At 47.2% G+C, this 15,384-nt stretch overlaps 1 protein-coding gene across 2 annotated transcripts; it reads right to left on the reverse strand.

Annotated features, from left to right (window-relative positions):
* Nucleotides 1-697: 697 nt before the first annotated feature.
* PPP1R3B (protein phosphatase 1 regulatory subunit 3B) lies at nucleotides 698-11,024 on the reverse strand. 2 transcript variants are annotated; one of them, XM_065405541.1, is made up of 2 exons: nucleotides 10,960-11,024; nucleotides 698-1,586 (listed from the first exon to the last, which is right to left on the reverse strand). In XM_065405541.1, the coding sequence occupies exons 1-2, from the start codon at nucleotides 11,022-11,024 to the stop codon at nucleotides 698-700; spliced, it is 954 nt and encodes a 317-aa protein (XP_065261613.1). The 2 variants fall into 2 exon arrangements, with proteins under 2 accessions (XP_065261613.1, XP_065261614.1); XM_065405542.1 differs by lacking the exon at nucleotides 10,960-11,024 and adding an exon at nucleotides 10,227-10,240.
* Between the last annotated feature and the right edge of the window lie 4,360 nt (nucleotides 11,025-15,384).

Below are 15,384 nucleotides of genomic sequence, written 5' to 3' on the forward strand. Positions count from 1 at the left end.
GGTGACTAAGCATACCAGTATCTTCCCATAAATGCAGCTCTCTCCTAATACGGCACGAGGCGAAGCTTCTACTCCTTTCTAGAATCGTTTCCATCTTTAACAAAAAGGCTCCAGCACAGTGAGAGGGGACATTCACACCCCCCTCTTGCCGTCAGGCGGCTAGTTTAGCTTTAATAGCTCCCGTCATGTATAAACTACCTGTCAAAGAGTCTTCTAGCAAAGCCAACTTGCATAGTGCTACAGAAATGGTAGAGCATAGTTTAAAAAGCCTCCCTCTTTAAGAGACTCAAGCCTGTAACAACCCTAATGTGCAACACAAGACACTACTACATACCTAAGTGAACAAGGCAATCACTGAAGTAGTAAGTGTTTAACTGGAGGAGATTAGCAGCATTATACAGAAGAGGACTAGCAGCACTGGGCAGAAACTCCAGTGAGGTCTCCCATTCTGTCAAACTGTTTCCAAGTGTTGAATCTGGGGGGTAACTATCATGATGCAAAAGACACGAGTTTAGCTGGTATTAAAACCACTTGCGATCACTGAACGTTACGGTCATCTTGCTTTACCCCAATGGAGCTTTGCAGAGCCATGTAAAGTGTCATTTACCCAGCCCTTTAGCAAACTTCATGTTCAGGCCAATTCCCAAGCTTGCAACAGGCACAGCAACAGTTAGAGAATCAAGACTCAGTTCCTCCATTAGTAGTAAGGCCCTAGCTTTTCATACCCTGAATAGCTAGGCCACTCAGGAAACAAGCCATAGGAGCACCTCGGACTTCCAAACTGATCGAAGGCAATGCCAAAATCAGGTCCAGCCTGAGGCTGCGAGACTTCCCGAGCAGATTTCAGTTCAGACTGTATGATCCTGTAATTCAGGCCTCTGTTGCTGTCCCAATACACTTTCCCATCACACTCGTAATAGACTGCAAACTCGATTCTTTCATGGGACTGAATTCTCTCTGGCAAGCAGATATCAAAGGAAAACGTGTCCTTGTCTGAACCTGCATAAGTGTCCTTGACATATTGGCACGGATAGTCTGTGAAGCTTTTCCAAGTGTCGAATGTCATCCTTATTCTCACAGTCTTCTCAAAAGCAAGATTCTTAACCTTCACTGTGCCCACAATAGCTTTATCCTTTAGCATGCAGTTTTCCAGGCAGACAAAATCTGTCTGAAGGCGATTTCTGAAGTCCAAGTAGTCTGCAGAAGGCTGTACGAAATCCAAGACAAAGTTGTCCCTCTCTACTGTCGTCAGACCCACAATATTGTCTATTAACTCTGTGATGTTGAATGGAATATCTAACGGGTCATCAAACTCTGAAAACACTTTAACCATTGTCAGAGCCAAGCCTCTGCTATCGGCAAAAGAAACTCTCTTTTTCACCCTATTTCCCTGGAGAGATGTTGCTGCCTCTCCAGGTTCACTGAACTCAGCCTTGCTGTTCTGAATGCAGGGACGTAATGGTTTGTTTGGCTTTGGAGCGATTTTACAAGCAAATCTCTCTTTTCTCAAGGGTGGAGAACACAGATACAGCTGCATGGCTATGTCCACAGCCATTGCTGGTGTAGGAGCAAAGTAGTCCAGTATTCTGAAAGAAAGAGGGGGGAAAAAGGTGAGTTTTCATCACATAATTATATGACCCGAAAAGGAGCATAAGCAAGCAACAAGAAAACTTCATTATGCTGGGACATGAACTCCTTTTGAACTTCAATTTCTGCTACATACAGTCAGCTGCTGAATAGTTTTTTTCTGGAGCACACCTTGCCCCCTCATTCCCCTGCAATAAAATATTATCAATGACAAGCGTTAAAAGCAAAGCATACAGAGAACGAGAAGAGTAAACTGGGTTTTTATATTGCATTTCCTCCATTCTAACTGCATAAACCATTCTGTTTGTTAAATACCGTGCAGAGATCAACCATTTTAAAATGAATCCACGCTGTAGGACCATGACTAAAAATATTTACTGGTCCAGGAAATATTTCTTCTACTCTGTCATGGTGTTTCTAGTTATGATAGGTTGCAAAACACTAAACCTAAGTATAGTGCTTTACTCCCCCACCTCAACCCCTTAATGGTTTTGCTGTATTATGGTTAAATGAACATTGGAAGTTAATGTAAAATTTCAGTAGTTTCACAAACTTAAATACAATTAATTATATTATATTTCTGCTGTGGTCTCCTCCCCAGGAGAGTCTGATATTTTCTCCACTTCACTGGGTAGCTGTAGCTTCCTTTAAAATGTAGAAACAGGAACTGCATATTTCATCAGCAGTAGCAGTATGGAACTGATATGACCTCTAGAGGGGACAGAACCACAGCAGAACCATAGACACTAGACTTTATGATAACTTGAAGAGTTGTCATAAGAAATTACAAAGTTTGGTGTCATCCCCCAAACGTCAAAAATCCGGTTATTTCAATATGCTTCCCTCCTCAGACTCTTCTGGCATGATTTTGAGCAGCCAATGTTCTCATGAACACTGGGGTTAGAGATGAATGCCTTACACATGATACTCAGTAGATCTAGCTCTGTTCTTGAGACACTGGCAAAATGGTAATATGAATGTGATCCTAAGGTTTGATACTATTATCTCATGGGCTACCGACACTAAACAGATGGTGCTCAAGTTTTCCTGCCCCATCCAATATTACTTTATAGCCATGGTGATTCAGGAAATAATGGATAAATACGTATGTATAAATACTCATTTTAAATGGTCACTGAGATGAGCAGTGACATTTTGGCAGGGGACCGAGCAGTGTAGCATGGAAGTATTCTAGACCCAGTCCCCAGAAAAGGCTAGCAGATACAGCAGGGTACGTGCAGCTCCACAGGATACGTGCACTTAATGGTAAAAGGAATTACATTCAATTAAAACCAAAGGGACCTTTAGCAAGCTAAACATGCTATTAAAAACAAAACAACCAACCAACCATTGGTGCCAAGAGCCACCCCCACCCAAGCCACATCCCGATCTTGCAGAGTCTCCTGCTGTTTGTGTGCTCACCAGTAGCTGGCCCAGGGTCCCCACTGACTGAACTCCAAACTCCAAATTAATGCCACCTCCCTCAATCCAGAGAGTCGCCCTCTCAGCCCCCAAGCTAGGTGCTAGGCAGCACCCCACTCAGGAAATCAATTGATGCTGGCCCCACACAGCCTTCTGCAGCAAAGCAGGTGCACCAAGGACTTCTTCCTTCCAGAGAAGGCCCCTGCCAGGTCCAGAACTGGACATGGGGAACCCAAGGAAACCCCAGCCAGCCTGAAAACCAGTGCCTGCAGGCTTCTTTCCACCATTCAATGCCAAGGTCCTGTTGACACCACCCCACCAAGCAGAAAGCATTCAGGGTGCGGGTGTCTCCTGCCAGGCCTCCAGAGAGCCTCCCCTCCCTACCATTACAGCAGGAATTTCCACCCAGGGCAAAAGGCCCCACCTGCCACCATCCACTAGAGCCCTTCCCCGCCCACAATCCTCGGCCTGGGTGGCAGGAACTCCCTGCCCGGATAGCAAAGCAATGTTAGTGGTGGGGGAAGGCAATGTCTCGGCACACGTATAGAATACTCTACTGGGGTGGCTGCGTATCATCAACGGCCCCCTCTTCTAGACAGTGTCATTCCCCCTCCCCTCCCCCATGTCTCCTGCTACAGGGCATTTGGGAAGGTAGCCCCCACCTACTATAAACAGCAGCAGCCACCTTCCTTCCCCCACCTAACTGTGCAAAGATGGTAGCACTGGAGCTGTGTCTGCATCATTATGTTGTTCACACTCAGGTTCTTCCCTGCAAACATCAGAACTGGAAACAATTGTACACTGACAGCCTATTGCCTAGATTTGAATGACACATGCATGGGCAAAAGTCCGACTTGCTTGGGATGAACTGATTGTTCTCCGAGCCCTGAAGAATACAGGATTGATAAAGCACGATATAGCCCACTGATTTTATTTAACACGTGATTTAAAATGAAGAACTTTTTCTTTAAAAAATATATATATATTTCAATGACTCCTCTCCTGCCACTCCCAAATCAAAATCTATGGGCCAATCTCTAAATGAGACCGCAGCATCAGAACAGCGGTTGGCTAAAGAGAACCAGGGATAAATGAGAGATCAAGGCTGCCAACAGCTATTTAGAACCTTAGAACCTTACAACTACAATACTCAGGCCAAGAACTATGCTCCTTACAGAAAGCGGTCTACACATCAGCCCTTCTTCAGAACAGCATCAAAATATTTCATCTGTAAGTTGCATTCAACAAGGACTTCTGTTTATTCAGAATGTGTGTCAAGACCTGAGTGCAAAAGTGCACTCCAGCAACTAGCTCCTCCTCCGCTTCCTCATCATAGCCTGACACAGCTCAAATCCAACTACAGTGTCGCACACCTCACAGAGCAGCATTAAATCCATGTGTGCATTCTCTGCTCTGCTGTACATGGTCTTGACAAGCCTCTACTTACACACACGAAGCTACTGTTTGTATCTGCTATTTCATCCTGCAAAACAATACAGCCACAAATATTCACAACTGCCTGTTACTTCAACCAGTCTCAGATGCATTACAGGGTCATGTCTCATTACAGTTAAACCTCTTTAGTATTTGAGGAAACTAATAATTGCAGCCTCACTGTCCCTGGCAATATCGGGATAATGGAGGATATACTGTATTATTTAATTAAAAGGTATCAAAAAGCCATTTTGGGACATTCAACCTACGGGTGTTTAGAAGTCAAACCTCATGATGCATCCTATTTAAGCCATTAAAAGTCACAAGGCCAGATCTACTGAACTGCCTGCAATTTTCAGTTACAATTTTATAACTCAGGAGGTGAATTTTTGCTCTGGATTGACCTTGGGGCACTTGCTTCAAAGTCCAAGAATGCTGGGTGGGACTCTGTTGAACCACCCTAAAAGGAATGGGGAAGCTTTTCATTTAAGTCAGAGATTTACAGTAAGGCTAATGAACTGTCTCAGGTTTTAAAACATTTGGATCTTTAAAAGTAATTCAGTGAATAGCTGTTACTGGAAAGATGCCCACAAACTCAGCTCTGGAAAACACAGGAAGTGTTCAGCTACAAGAATGAAGGAAAAGTGTGTTTAAAGGGACACTGACAACTTGATATCTTCATTCTTTTAAAGAACGTTTGAAGCTCATTTGCCTAGTTTTCAATACCACTCCAAAGACTTCGAAACTATATTGCCCTGCCAGTTTCACCCTCTTCTCTGAGCAAATACTAATGCCCTTTCTCCCACCCCAGCTTTATAAGCAAACATGTGAACAAAACTGTTTAAATCCATGTTTGTCAACAGCCTCTGATGATATTGGTACAGATCCAAAAATAAGATTTGTTAACTTGTTAGCTTCCTCTGCTAGCTGTCTGCAGCAGACTAATATAACATCAAACATTAGCAAGCATCTTGAAAGCATACTGACAATAAACAAGTTGAAGACAGTTTTACAGGTATATTATATGCTGCCTGTTAGAATAAACTGCCCCCTCTTCTGGACCTAAGTGAGGAAGTATTATGCTAGTACCACTTGGTAATCAGCAGTCTTCATTTGGGCCAGGTATATACAACAAAGTTTTGATGGCATATCTATGTTGGTCAGGGGGGTGGAAAAAAACACCAACCAAACAAAATCACACAGCCAGTTATGCTGACAAAAGCCCCTGTGTAGACACAGCTATGCTGACAGAGGAGTAGGCGAGGCCTTGAAGTACAATTGATGCATACGTATGGTCTCTTGAGAAGTTCAAATACCTTCTCTTCTCATCCTCTCAGAAAAGGGGAAGATTGTCTAGGCCTCTCTTGGGCAGCTGGAACTACCAGAGAGCCTGAAACAAGAGGAGAACAGAAGTTCTGAAATCCCTTCTCAAGGGCTTGGGACCTATAGCACCTCTATCCTAGATGTAGCTAGTACAGAAGCTAGAGTTAGCCACAAATCCTTCACTTGCTCCAACATCTCTTCATTTATTGGAAGGGCCCATTTAGATTGTAAGCTCTTATAGGGCAGGAACTCTCTCTCGCTATGTCTATGTACAGTGTCCAGCATAATGGGGCCCTGATCTCAGAGACCTCCAGGCACCAGGGCAACACAAATACAAATAAATTACTTTGGAAAATCCAGCCATTATTTAGGTATCTAAATGGGAACAGAGCTCTTCTGGGAGTCTGGCCCTACAGTGATGTTAGTCAATGACCTGTAGGAGAGCAATGGTGCAACATATGCCCCTCCTCATGGGAAATTGGCAAACAGTAGGTAGAGTAGCTGGCAATGGGCTGAATGCCATTCTAGGTACAGCATAACATGAAGCCAGTAAAATGAAGCTCACAATTGCACGTGATGAGCTCCAAGCACATCCTGACAGAGACCAAATGGCCAACAAGGCTAAAAATCCTACCACTATTAATGAACAACTGATGCACAGCAAAAACTAAGCTCTCAGAAGAGGGACCAGAGTAATCTGAAGCAACCACACCCCTTTTATATCTGCAAGAAAGGAAGCACTGTAACAAGGGGATAGGCAGGGCGTGTCCACAATGTCAACACTGCTGCCAGAAAACGTCAAGCTTGCACTGCTGCAGTGGAGGAGACCATGCAGACAATGCACTAAGCACTCTTTGCTCCCAGGCACCAGAGAACCCACTACCGCCACTTTGACTTCTCTGCCAAGCAGCCCTGCAGAACTTTTTGGAAAAACTTTTACTGACGTGTCTAGGAGAAGCCAGTTTGAACAGAGGCAGCATGCAGGTTAGAGTCTCAAAGTTTGAAGAATGACTGTGGGGACACCACTTCTATGAAGGAGGGAATTTACTACTGAGGCTTTGTCTACACTGCCACTTTCAGCGCTAAAACTTTACAGGGATGTGAAAAGACACAAAAGTTTTAGCCCTGAAAAGTGCCAGTATAAACAGCGCTTTATCGCCGGGAGCTACCACCCCTCATTCGGCAGGTAGTATAGACATAACCTTCGTTTCTACAGCACTTACCACCCCGGAAGAAGAGGTGCTTCAGTTACAGGTCATTAAGAACCAACACAAACAAAAACAGTAAATCAAATCCTGGACAAAATAAATGGCATCTCGGATTGTGGCCTACAGGTCGGTGAACTTCACCCAGAGACTTTACAGGCATTGATTTTCAAAAGATGGAACTCTCAAAACTACAGAATTACTGAAATTTGGACCATGTCTGCACTAAAGACCTTACAGCGGCACAGCTGTACCAATGCAGCTGCTCTCCTGTAAGATCTCCTGTGTAGCTGCTCTATGCCAGCGGGAGACAGCTCTCCCGTCGACATAATTAAACCATCCCCAACAAGCGGCGCTAGCTATGCCGGCGGGAGAGCATCTCCCGCCGACATAGCGCTGGCTGCACCACCGGCGCTTGTCGGTGAAACTTATGTTGCTCAGAGGGGTGTTTTTTTCAATACCCCTAAATGGCATAAAAATTATACCCACAAAAGTGATAGTGTACACAAAGCCTTAGGTTGTGATTGCAAGTACTTCTCATCCACTTTACCTATTCTAATGAAGAATTCACATAAGAATTCAAGGCCATTCAAGGTCTTTAAAGGTTGTCACCACCTACAAGCCCACCTGCAAGTGAGCAGAAAGCCAGAGCAGTGACTCTGGGTATTGTGTTCATGCATGCCTATCTGTAATGAGGCGGAGAGGGACAGGTGTGTTCTAGAAGACCAGTAGTCTTCCCGTAGGCTTGAGGACTAGTCCTATTCAGAATGTAACACAGCAGTGAAGCTTGAAGGTAACCAAAGCATCTGACCACTGGGAGGTCTGCACTAGCGAGTAATGACTGCACATCTCCTGGCCAGCCATAGATGAAACACCATAGACCATCCGTGTCATCTGGGAACAATGATGAATCTAGTGAGACCCAGAAGCTACAAGCCATTCTGGCAAAGAGCACAGACCCTCAATAGATGATCAGACCTCCAAATACTTCTCCCTATCAACAGTGACTCCACACAAGAACAGGAACAAGGTGAAACCCTGCGAAGACACCACATGCAATGGCAATCCAGCACGCTTTCAGATGCCTCAGAAGGAGCAGCCCACAAAGTGAATCCCTTAAGATCCTACAGGAGAGGCAACAATAGAACATAAGAGCGGCCATACTGGGTCAGACCAAAGGTCTATCTAGCCCAGTATCCTGTCTTCCAACAGTGGCCAATGCCAGGTGGCCCAGAGGGAATGAACAGAATGAATCAAGTGATCCATCCCTGTCGCCCATTCCCAGCTTCTGGCAAACAGAGGCTACGGCCACCATCCCTGCCCACCCTGGCTAATAGCAATTGATGGACTTATCTTCCATGAATTTATCTAGTTCTTTTTTGAACCCTGTTATAGTCTTGGCCTTCATAACATCCTCTGGCAAAGAATTCCACAGGTTGACTGCGTTGTGTGAAAAAATACTTCCTTTTGTTTGTTTTAAACCTGCTGCCTATTAATTTTATTTGGTGACCCCTAATATTTGTGTTATGAGAAGGAGTAAATAACACTTCCTTATTTACTTTTGCCACACCAGTTATGATTGTATAGACGGTTATCATATCCCCCTTAGTTGTCTCTTTTCCAAGCTGAAAAGTCCCAGTCTCATTACTCTCTCCTCATATGGAAGCTGTTCCATATTATCATTTTTGTTGCCCTTTTCTGTACCTTTTCCAATTCCAATATATCTTTTTTGAGATGGGGTGACCACATCTGCATGCAGTATTCAAGATGTGAGCATACCACGGATTTATAGAGGCAACATGATATTTTATGTCTTATTATCTATCCCTTTCTTAATGATGCCCAGTGTTCTGTTAGCGGTCATTAATATAAAAAGCTACTGGCAGATCAAATGGACACGTACTGCTAGATCAAACAGTTGACACAAGTCTAAGTTCCACACTTAGATCTGAACCCAAATCAAAAGAATCAAAGAAGTGAACATCTGTCAGGGAAAGTGTAATTATAATTGGCCCTGCCCCAGCACAGGGGGCTGGACGAGATGATCTCTCAAGGCCCCTTCCAGCTCTGAATTTCTTCAATTCTCTAAGTCTGTGGAATCCGAGGGTTGCTGGAACTGACACATCACCTTCCCTAAAACTCATCTGCTACTGTGGGAGCGAATCTGGCAGAATCAACTGTCCCCACAGCATAGATCAATTGCCTATAATTTGGAAACTGCCATTGCTGTGACCCAAGGTTGCTCCACACCTTGGAAAAGTCAGACTAAAGCAGGGGTAGGAAACCTATGGCACGCATGCCAAAGGCAGCACGTGAGCTGATTTTCAGTGGCACTCACACTGCCCGGGTCCTGGCCACCGGTCCAGGGGGCTCTGCATTTTAATTTAATTTTAAATGAAGCTTCTTAAACATTTTAAAAACCTTATTTACTTTACATACAACAATAGTTTAGTTATATATTATAGACTTATCGAAAGAGACCTTCTAAAAACATTAACATGTATTACTGGCACGCAAAACCTTAAATGAGAGTGAATAAATGAAGACTCGCACACCACTTCTGAAAGGTAGCCGACCCCTGGACTAAAGCATACAAGTGCTCTAAAAAAACCGGTTTCTCCATTCCTCTAGATACTGTAGTTGAAGAAAAATTGTCTTGTTCTCAAGCCTAAATACTAGATTTGGGCCAATTACGCATGGGTTGCCATATTACAAGGGCTGCTTACAGCAGCCTTGTATACAAGGCCAAGTTATTTCCCTTTTGAACTGGTTTGCGAGGGTTCACATCTAAGCCATTTTAGCCCAGCGGAATAGGACTCTGCCGCCCGAGAGCGGCGCTGCCCAGCAGACGTGCGCGGGGGCTTGCACGGGCACGGACGCCGCAGGTGTGGAGGCGCGGCACGCAAGGGGCTGGGGGTTTAACGCTGCCCAGCGGCGCGAGTGGCTCCTGGGGCGGGCGGTACACGAAAGGCCGCCGCTGTGGCGGGGAGGCCCGAGGGACCCAGGCTCGGGAAGCCCGAGCTCTCCTGTCGCTGCCGGGTTAGGGACCCGGGGCCACACTCAGGCTTTGCCAGGCTCGCCCGTTCCCCTGGGGGTCCCCAGGGCCCGCGGGCTCCCCACGCAGCCCGCCCGGCCCCCTCCTGCGCAGCAGCGCCCGGCAGGGCTGCGACGCCGCCCCGGGAGGGAGCGGAGCGGGGACGGGGTCCGGCCGCGAAGCTCCCCGCACAGGGCGGGACTGGCCCGCGGGCTCCGTACCTGGCGCGGCGCATGGGTCCGGCAGGACGCGCTCAGCCCGGCTCCGGCGGCGGCGGGCCGAGGCTGCCGAATGAGGCTCAGGATGGCGGGGGTGGGGCGCAACCGCGTCGCTGCACTCAGCCCCCGAGCTCCGGTCGGCCCAGACCATCCCCGCCGCAGCCAATGGGAGCGCGCCGAGCCCGACCTGCCAGCCAATGGGAGCGGAGTTTCCGCGTGACCTGCAGCAGCCTAGCTCGTGAGCACAGCCCCCGCTGGTGCTTTGCGGAGCAGCCCCGAGACACCATCCCCTCGCTGGGCTGGAGTGGGGCATCCCTTCCCCCCCGACACAGCCCCCCCCCCCGCCCAGGGCCGGGAGTAGGCAGCCCCTCCCCCCAGACACAGCCCGCCAAGGGACTGGGAGTGTGCAGCTCCTCCCCCACAGACACAGCCCACCCACCATGGGCCGGGGGTGGGCTGCCCAGAGGAACAGAGCGATCCCCTGGGTGTGGGCCCCCTCCCGCAGCCAGGGGTTGGAGCGGGGAGAGACGCCCCCACGAGGGCTGGGCGAAGTGGGATAACCGAGGGGGAAGGGCCAGCCTGAGGGATCCACAGGGACCCCTCCAGGGAGAAGCCCAAAACTCCTGGGAGAAGGGCAGACGCCCAGGAAGAGGCACTGCGACAGACCCACCCGTGCCGCCGCCGCCTAACTTGGCATTATTCCCATGCAGCGCAGTCACCTGCCAGTGCCAGCTACCTTATCCCAGCGGGCTCCCCTCGTCTAGCATCTCCCTCCCAGCACTTCGCTTCCGGAGCTTCCATTCACCTTTCACAATGAACGTGGCCAGGCTTAGTTCGCTTCCCCCCGCCCCCTTCGCCCTTTGTTATCTGATCGATCAAACACTAATTCCTGCAGAGCTTCTCCAAGAAAGGGGTGCTGGAGTGAGGAGTTGGGGAGGGGAAACCTTGCTTTCCAAGCCTGCTATGAACACAGGACAGGAGAGCTACTCTTTCTATTGCACAACATTTACACCCAATAAAAAGATAATCTTAACTAAATTAGGGGATATAAACAAGCAATTAAGCAAGCACCTTACAGGGCTACATTAGAAAGAGTAGTAGGGCTTGGCTACACTTGCGAGTTAGAGTGCATTAAAGCAGCCCCGGGCGCCCTAGCTCACTCCCCGTCCACACTGGCAAGGCACGCAGAGCACTCTAACTCCAGGGCTAGAGCGCTCCTGGTACTCCACCTCAGTGAGAAGATTAACAGTTGGTGCACATTGGCTGAAACACCCGGGCATCAGTGTGAACAAGGTGTTGTATTACTGCGCTCTGATCAGCCTCTGGAAACGTCCCATAATCCCCTTAAGTCAAGTGGCCACTCTTGTCATTGTTTTGGAATCACTGCAGGCATGCTGATATGCCCTTTGAAAGCTCCGTTTCTGACAGCCGGCTGCTTATCTGCTCCGAGACAAAGCAACCATTACTGTGGAATGCTGTGTGAGAGAAAGAGGTGGGGGGGAGGAGGGTCTGTTGCTGTCTGAACTTACAAGACAACATGCTGATATGCTCTCAGCCCCCCAAAACCCCACTCTCTCCCCCCCCCCCATACACACAACACACTCCCTGTCACACTCCACCCCACCCCTCTCATTTGAAAAGCACGTTGCATGCTGGGATAGCTACCACAATGCACTGCTCTCTGTGGCCATTGCAAGAGATGCTAATGTGGCCACGCCAGTGCGCTGTCAGCTGTCAGTGTGGACAGACTGCAGCGCTTTCCCTACTGCACTCTATGAAGGCTGGTTTAACTCAAAGCTCTCTACATCTGCGAGTGCAGCCATGCCCATAGAGTCAAACGTGCTTTGACATGCGGGTTTGCCCTGAAGATGTAGGACCACATTAGGGGGAGTGTAGCTAAAGGAGGCTAAACGTACTTATAGTACAGTATAGCACAGCCTTGGGAAATGTCTACATTGAGCCTTCAGTTAATTGTTTAGTAATTAATTCAAGGTAGTTATCACATTTGTAAATACTAGTTTGGACACTCCCCAAACATTTGTTCCAGGGGACACAGATTTGCTTTACCCTAGATCAGTTTTAGCAGTCAATTAACTTCAGGCAAAACCAGCATTGACAAGCCCACTGCTGTCTCTTTACCTCTGCAGAAGATGGAAAGTGTGTCCCTACAGTGCAGTTGTTGCTGAATTGATACCCGCTGCAATTCATACCACTGATGTTGTGCAATTATAGTTTAGGATTTCAAGTATTTACAGATAGTTATGGAAGTTATAAGGAACTAGAAAACCATTTGATCTATTTACCAAAGCACCTGCAGATCCCATTTCACAGCAGTTGAAACAAGAGACAAGAGTGAATTCTTACTCCAAAAGCACTTTATACATATTTTGTTTTAAAGCTAGCACCAGGGCCGGCTCTAGGCACCAGCATTCCAAGCATGTGCTTGGGGCGGCATTTTTTAAGAGCCCTTTGGGGTGGCACTTTTCAAGGGTCGGCACTCCAGCTTTTTTTTTGCTTCGGCGGTGGCACTCCGGCCCCCTTTTTTTTTTTTTTGCTTGGGGCGGCAAAAAACCTGGAGCCGGCCCTGGCCAGCACAGCCTCATTAGTTTTCCCCTGCCCCCTTTTTGTATCCTTCAACAAACAGGTTTATTTTGGATCCAATTGAAATAAGATGGCCTAGATAAGGATCTTCATCCTTCTTTCTGGGCAACCAGTGTATTGTCCCCTTAACTGTGTCCAATGGTACCCAGAAACAGTGAGTCATTTTCTGTAGAAGATACCAGTTCTGCTTCAGTACTCAAGCAAACAATTCACATTCTTGACACCCCTTTCCTCTCTATTCCGTGGAAGTTCAGGTGCACCACATCATTAATGTGAATTTCTGGAATACTTATTTGCCTGGGAGGTGAAGGAGAGCAGCACATCACTTAACCACTGAAACCAGTGTAACTCAGTTGACTTCAAATGGAATTATTCCTAATTTACAGTGCTGTGAGATTAGAATCCAGCCCCTAGGTAGGTGAGGTGAGGGGGAGAAGCTCAGAACTATACACTGCAAGGAGTACTGACATGTTAGCTAGGATGGATTTGAAAATGACTATTGTTATTGTTCAGGTTTAACAAGTATATTATATGTAAGTTTTTATAACAAGCCTAAATATAAATGAAAAGGGACAAACCAACCAATTGCCTTTTAACTGAAAGGAAAGGCTTTTTTGGGCTGTGAACTCACAAGAGTAGCCTGTCTAGAATGTTTTGGTGGTAGGGGATGAACAGGGAGAGAGGAGTCACCCCACATTTGTGGATCTGATCATTGCATGGCCTCTTCCTCCTTCCCCCTCCCCAAACACACCAAGGCCCCAATCCTGGAGTGAACTCCCTGTGGGTGCAGCAATCCCACCCCCAGACAGCTCATTGCAGGATTCTTAGTAGACATCTTTCCCAATTAACGTTACAGTATCTAACAGAGACACTATTATGATGGTTATTTATCTGACAGAACTGCCTAGAAGCCCCATTGTTGCAGGGGCTGTATTACACATATGAAGAGAGAGTCCCTGCCTGAAGAGTTTAAAATCTTACTTGTAAGACAAAGGGCTGTCTTGCACCGTCCTGTGAAGCATCTGTTGCTGGTTACTGCCAGAGACTAGATGGACCACAGTTCTGATCCAGTCTGGCACTGCCTGTGGAAGGTGTATGTCAGTGTGGGACCTTAACACTCCTGGAAGAGACACAGCAGATGTTCTCCCCAGCACAACAGCCCATCCCATTCTTTTAGAGACATCTAGCACTGCTGGCACAATCAGACATCCCCAGTGCTCATACATCAGGAAAGCAAGATCTGAGATGTGGCTGCCCCTTACATGGCTTTTGGGTTAAGAGGTCTTGCACCCTTCCCCTTCCATGGGCACCCATTCAGGGCTAGCCCACTCTAGCTTGGTAGCTGCCAATGAAGAGACTCAGCTACATTAGAGCTTTTAACATTCAGGGATAAAAAGCTGCACTCCTTCCATGGATATGTGTTTTTAATTAACTTCTAGTAGCACACACAGCCATTGTAATGACCTGACTCCTGAAGAAATAAATTACAATTTCACAAGCATAATCTACCAGCTAAAAGGATAGTGTTGATAGGAGCAGATCTAGAAGTCTCTTACTGCTAGATAAGTGCTGAGATCAAATTCAAAGAAATCAAGAGGAAGCCTGCGGGCCCCCCAGTAGGCTCAGCAGGGCCCAGGTGACCACAGTGTTGACCTAGCAAGGCATTTAAGCATAGCTGGGTTTGTGATGACCGAGAGAACCGTATGGTGACTTGCCTGCCTGGTGCGAAGGTTGCGGATCTCTCGAGGCATCTAGACAGACTTATGTGTAGTGCTGGGGAGGAGCCGGTGGTCGTGGTACATGTAGGTACCAATGACATAGGGAAGGGTGGGAGAGATGTCCTGGAGGCCAAATTTAGGCAGCTAGGGAAGAGACTGAAATCCAGGACCTCTATGGTGGCATTCTCAGAAATGCTCCCAGTTCCACGCGCAGGGCCAGGTAGGCAGGCAGAGCTTCAGAGTCTCAATGCGTGGATGAGACGATGGTGTAGAGAGGAGGGGTTTACATTCATTAGGAACTGGGGACACTTTTGGGATGGGGGGAGCCTATACAGGAGAGATGGGTTCCACCTAAACCAAAGTGGAACCAGACTGCTGGCACTAAACATTAAAAAGGTTGTAGAGCAGTTTTTAAACTAGGAGATGGGGGAAAGCCGACTGCTGCAGAGGAGCATGTGGATTGGACAGAGACTTCTCTTAGAGGAGAGTCTAATGATAGAGAATCTCCAGGTTATAGTCAGGAGGAGAGGATGGAAGAGGATAATGTAAGGGCCAGATCAGATGATAAACATTCACATAAAAAAGAATCTGACACATCAGAAAAGGGCAGACAAATAAACAGTGACAAGTTTTTTAAGTGCTTGTACACAAATGCTAGAAGTCTAAATAATAAGATGGGTGAACTAGAGTGCCTTGTGATAAAGGAGGATATTGTTATAATAGGCATCACAGAAACCTGGTGGACTGAGAGCAATCAATGGGACACAATTATTCCGGGGTACAAAATATATCGGAAGGACAACAGGTCGTGCGGGGGGGGGGGGGGGAGAGGGGGGAGTGGC

This window comes from Emys orbicularis, chromosome 5 (genome assembly GCF_028017835.1).
Source record: "Emys orbicularis isolate rEmyOrb1 chromosome 5, rEmyOrb1.hap1, whole genome shotgun sequence".
In the NCBI taxonomy this organism is placed as follows: domain Eukaryota; kingdom Metazoa; phylum Chordata; order Testudines; family Emydidae; genus Emys; species Emys orbicularis.

Excerpts from the sequence above, each read along its gene's own strand:
- PPP1R3B (XM_065405541.1), bottom strand. The coding sequence starts at position 11,024 with ATGGAAGCTCCGGAAGCGAAGTGCTGGGAGGGAGATGCTAGACGAGGG. Across the intron at positions 1,587-10,959 it reads GGGGAGCCCGCTGGGATAAG|AATACTGGACTACTTTGCTC; the intron begins GTAGCTGGCACT and ends TCTTTCTTTCAG.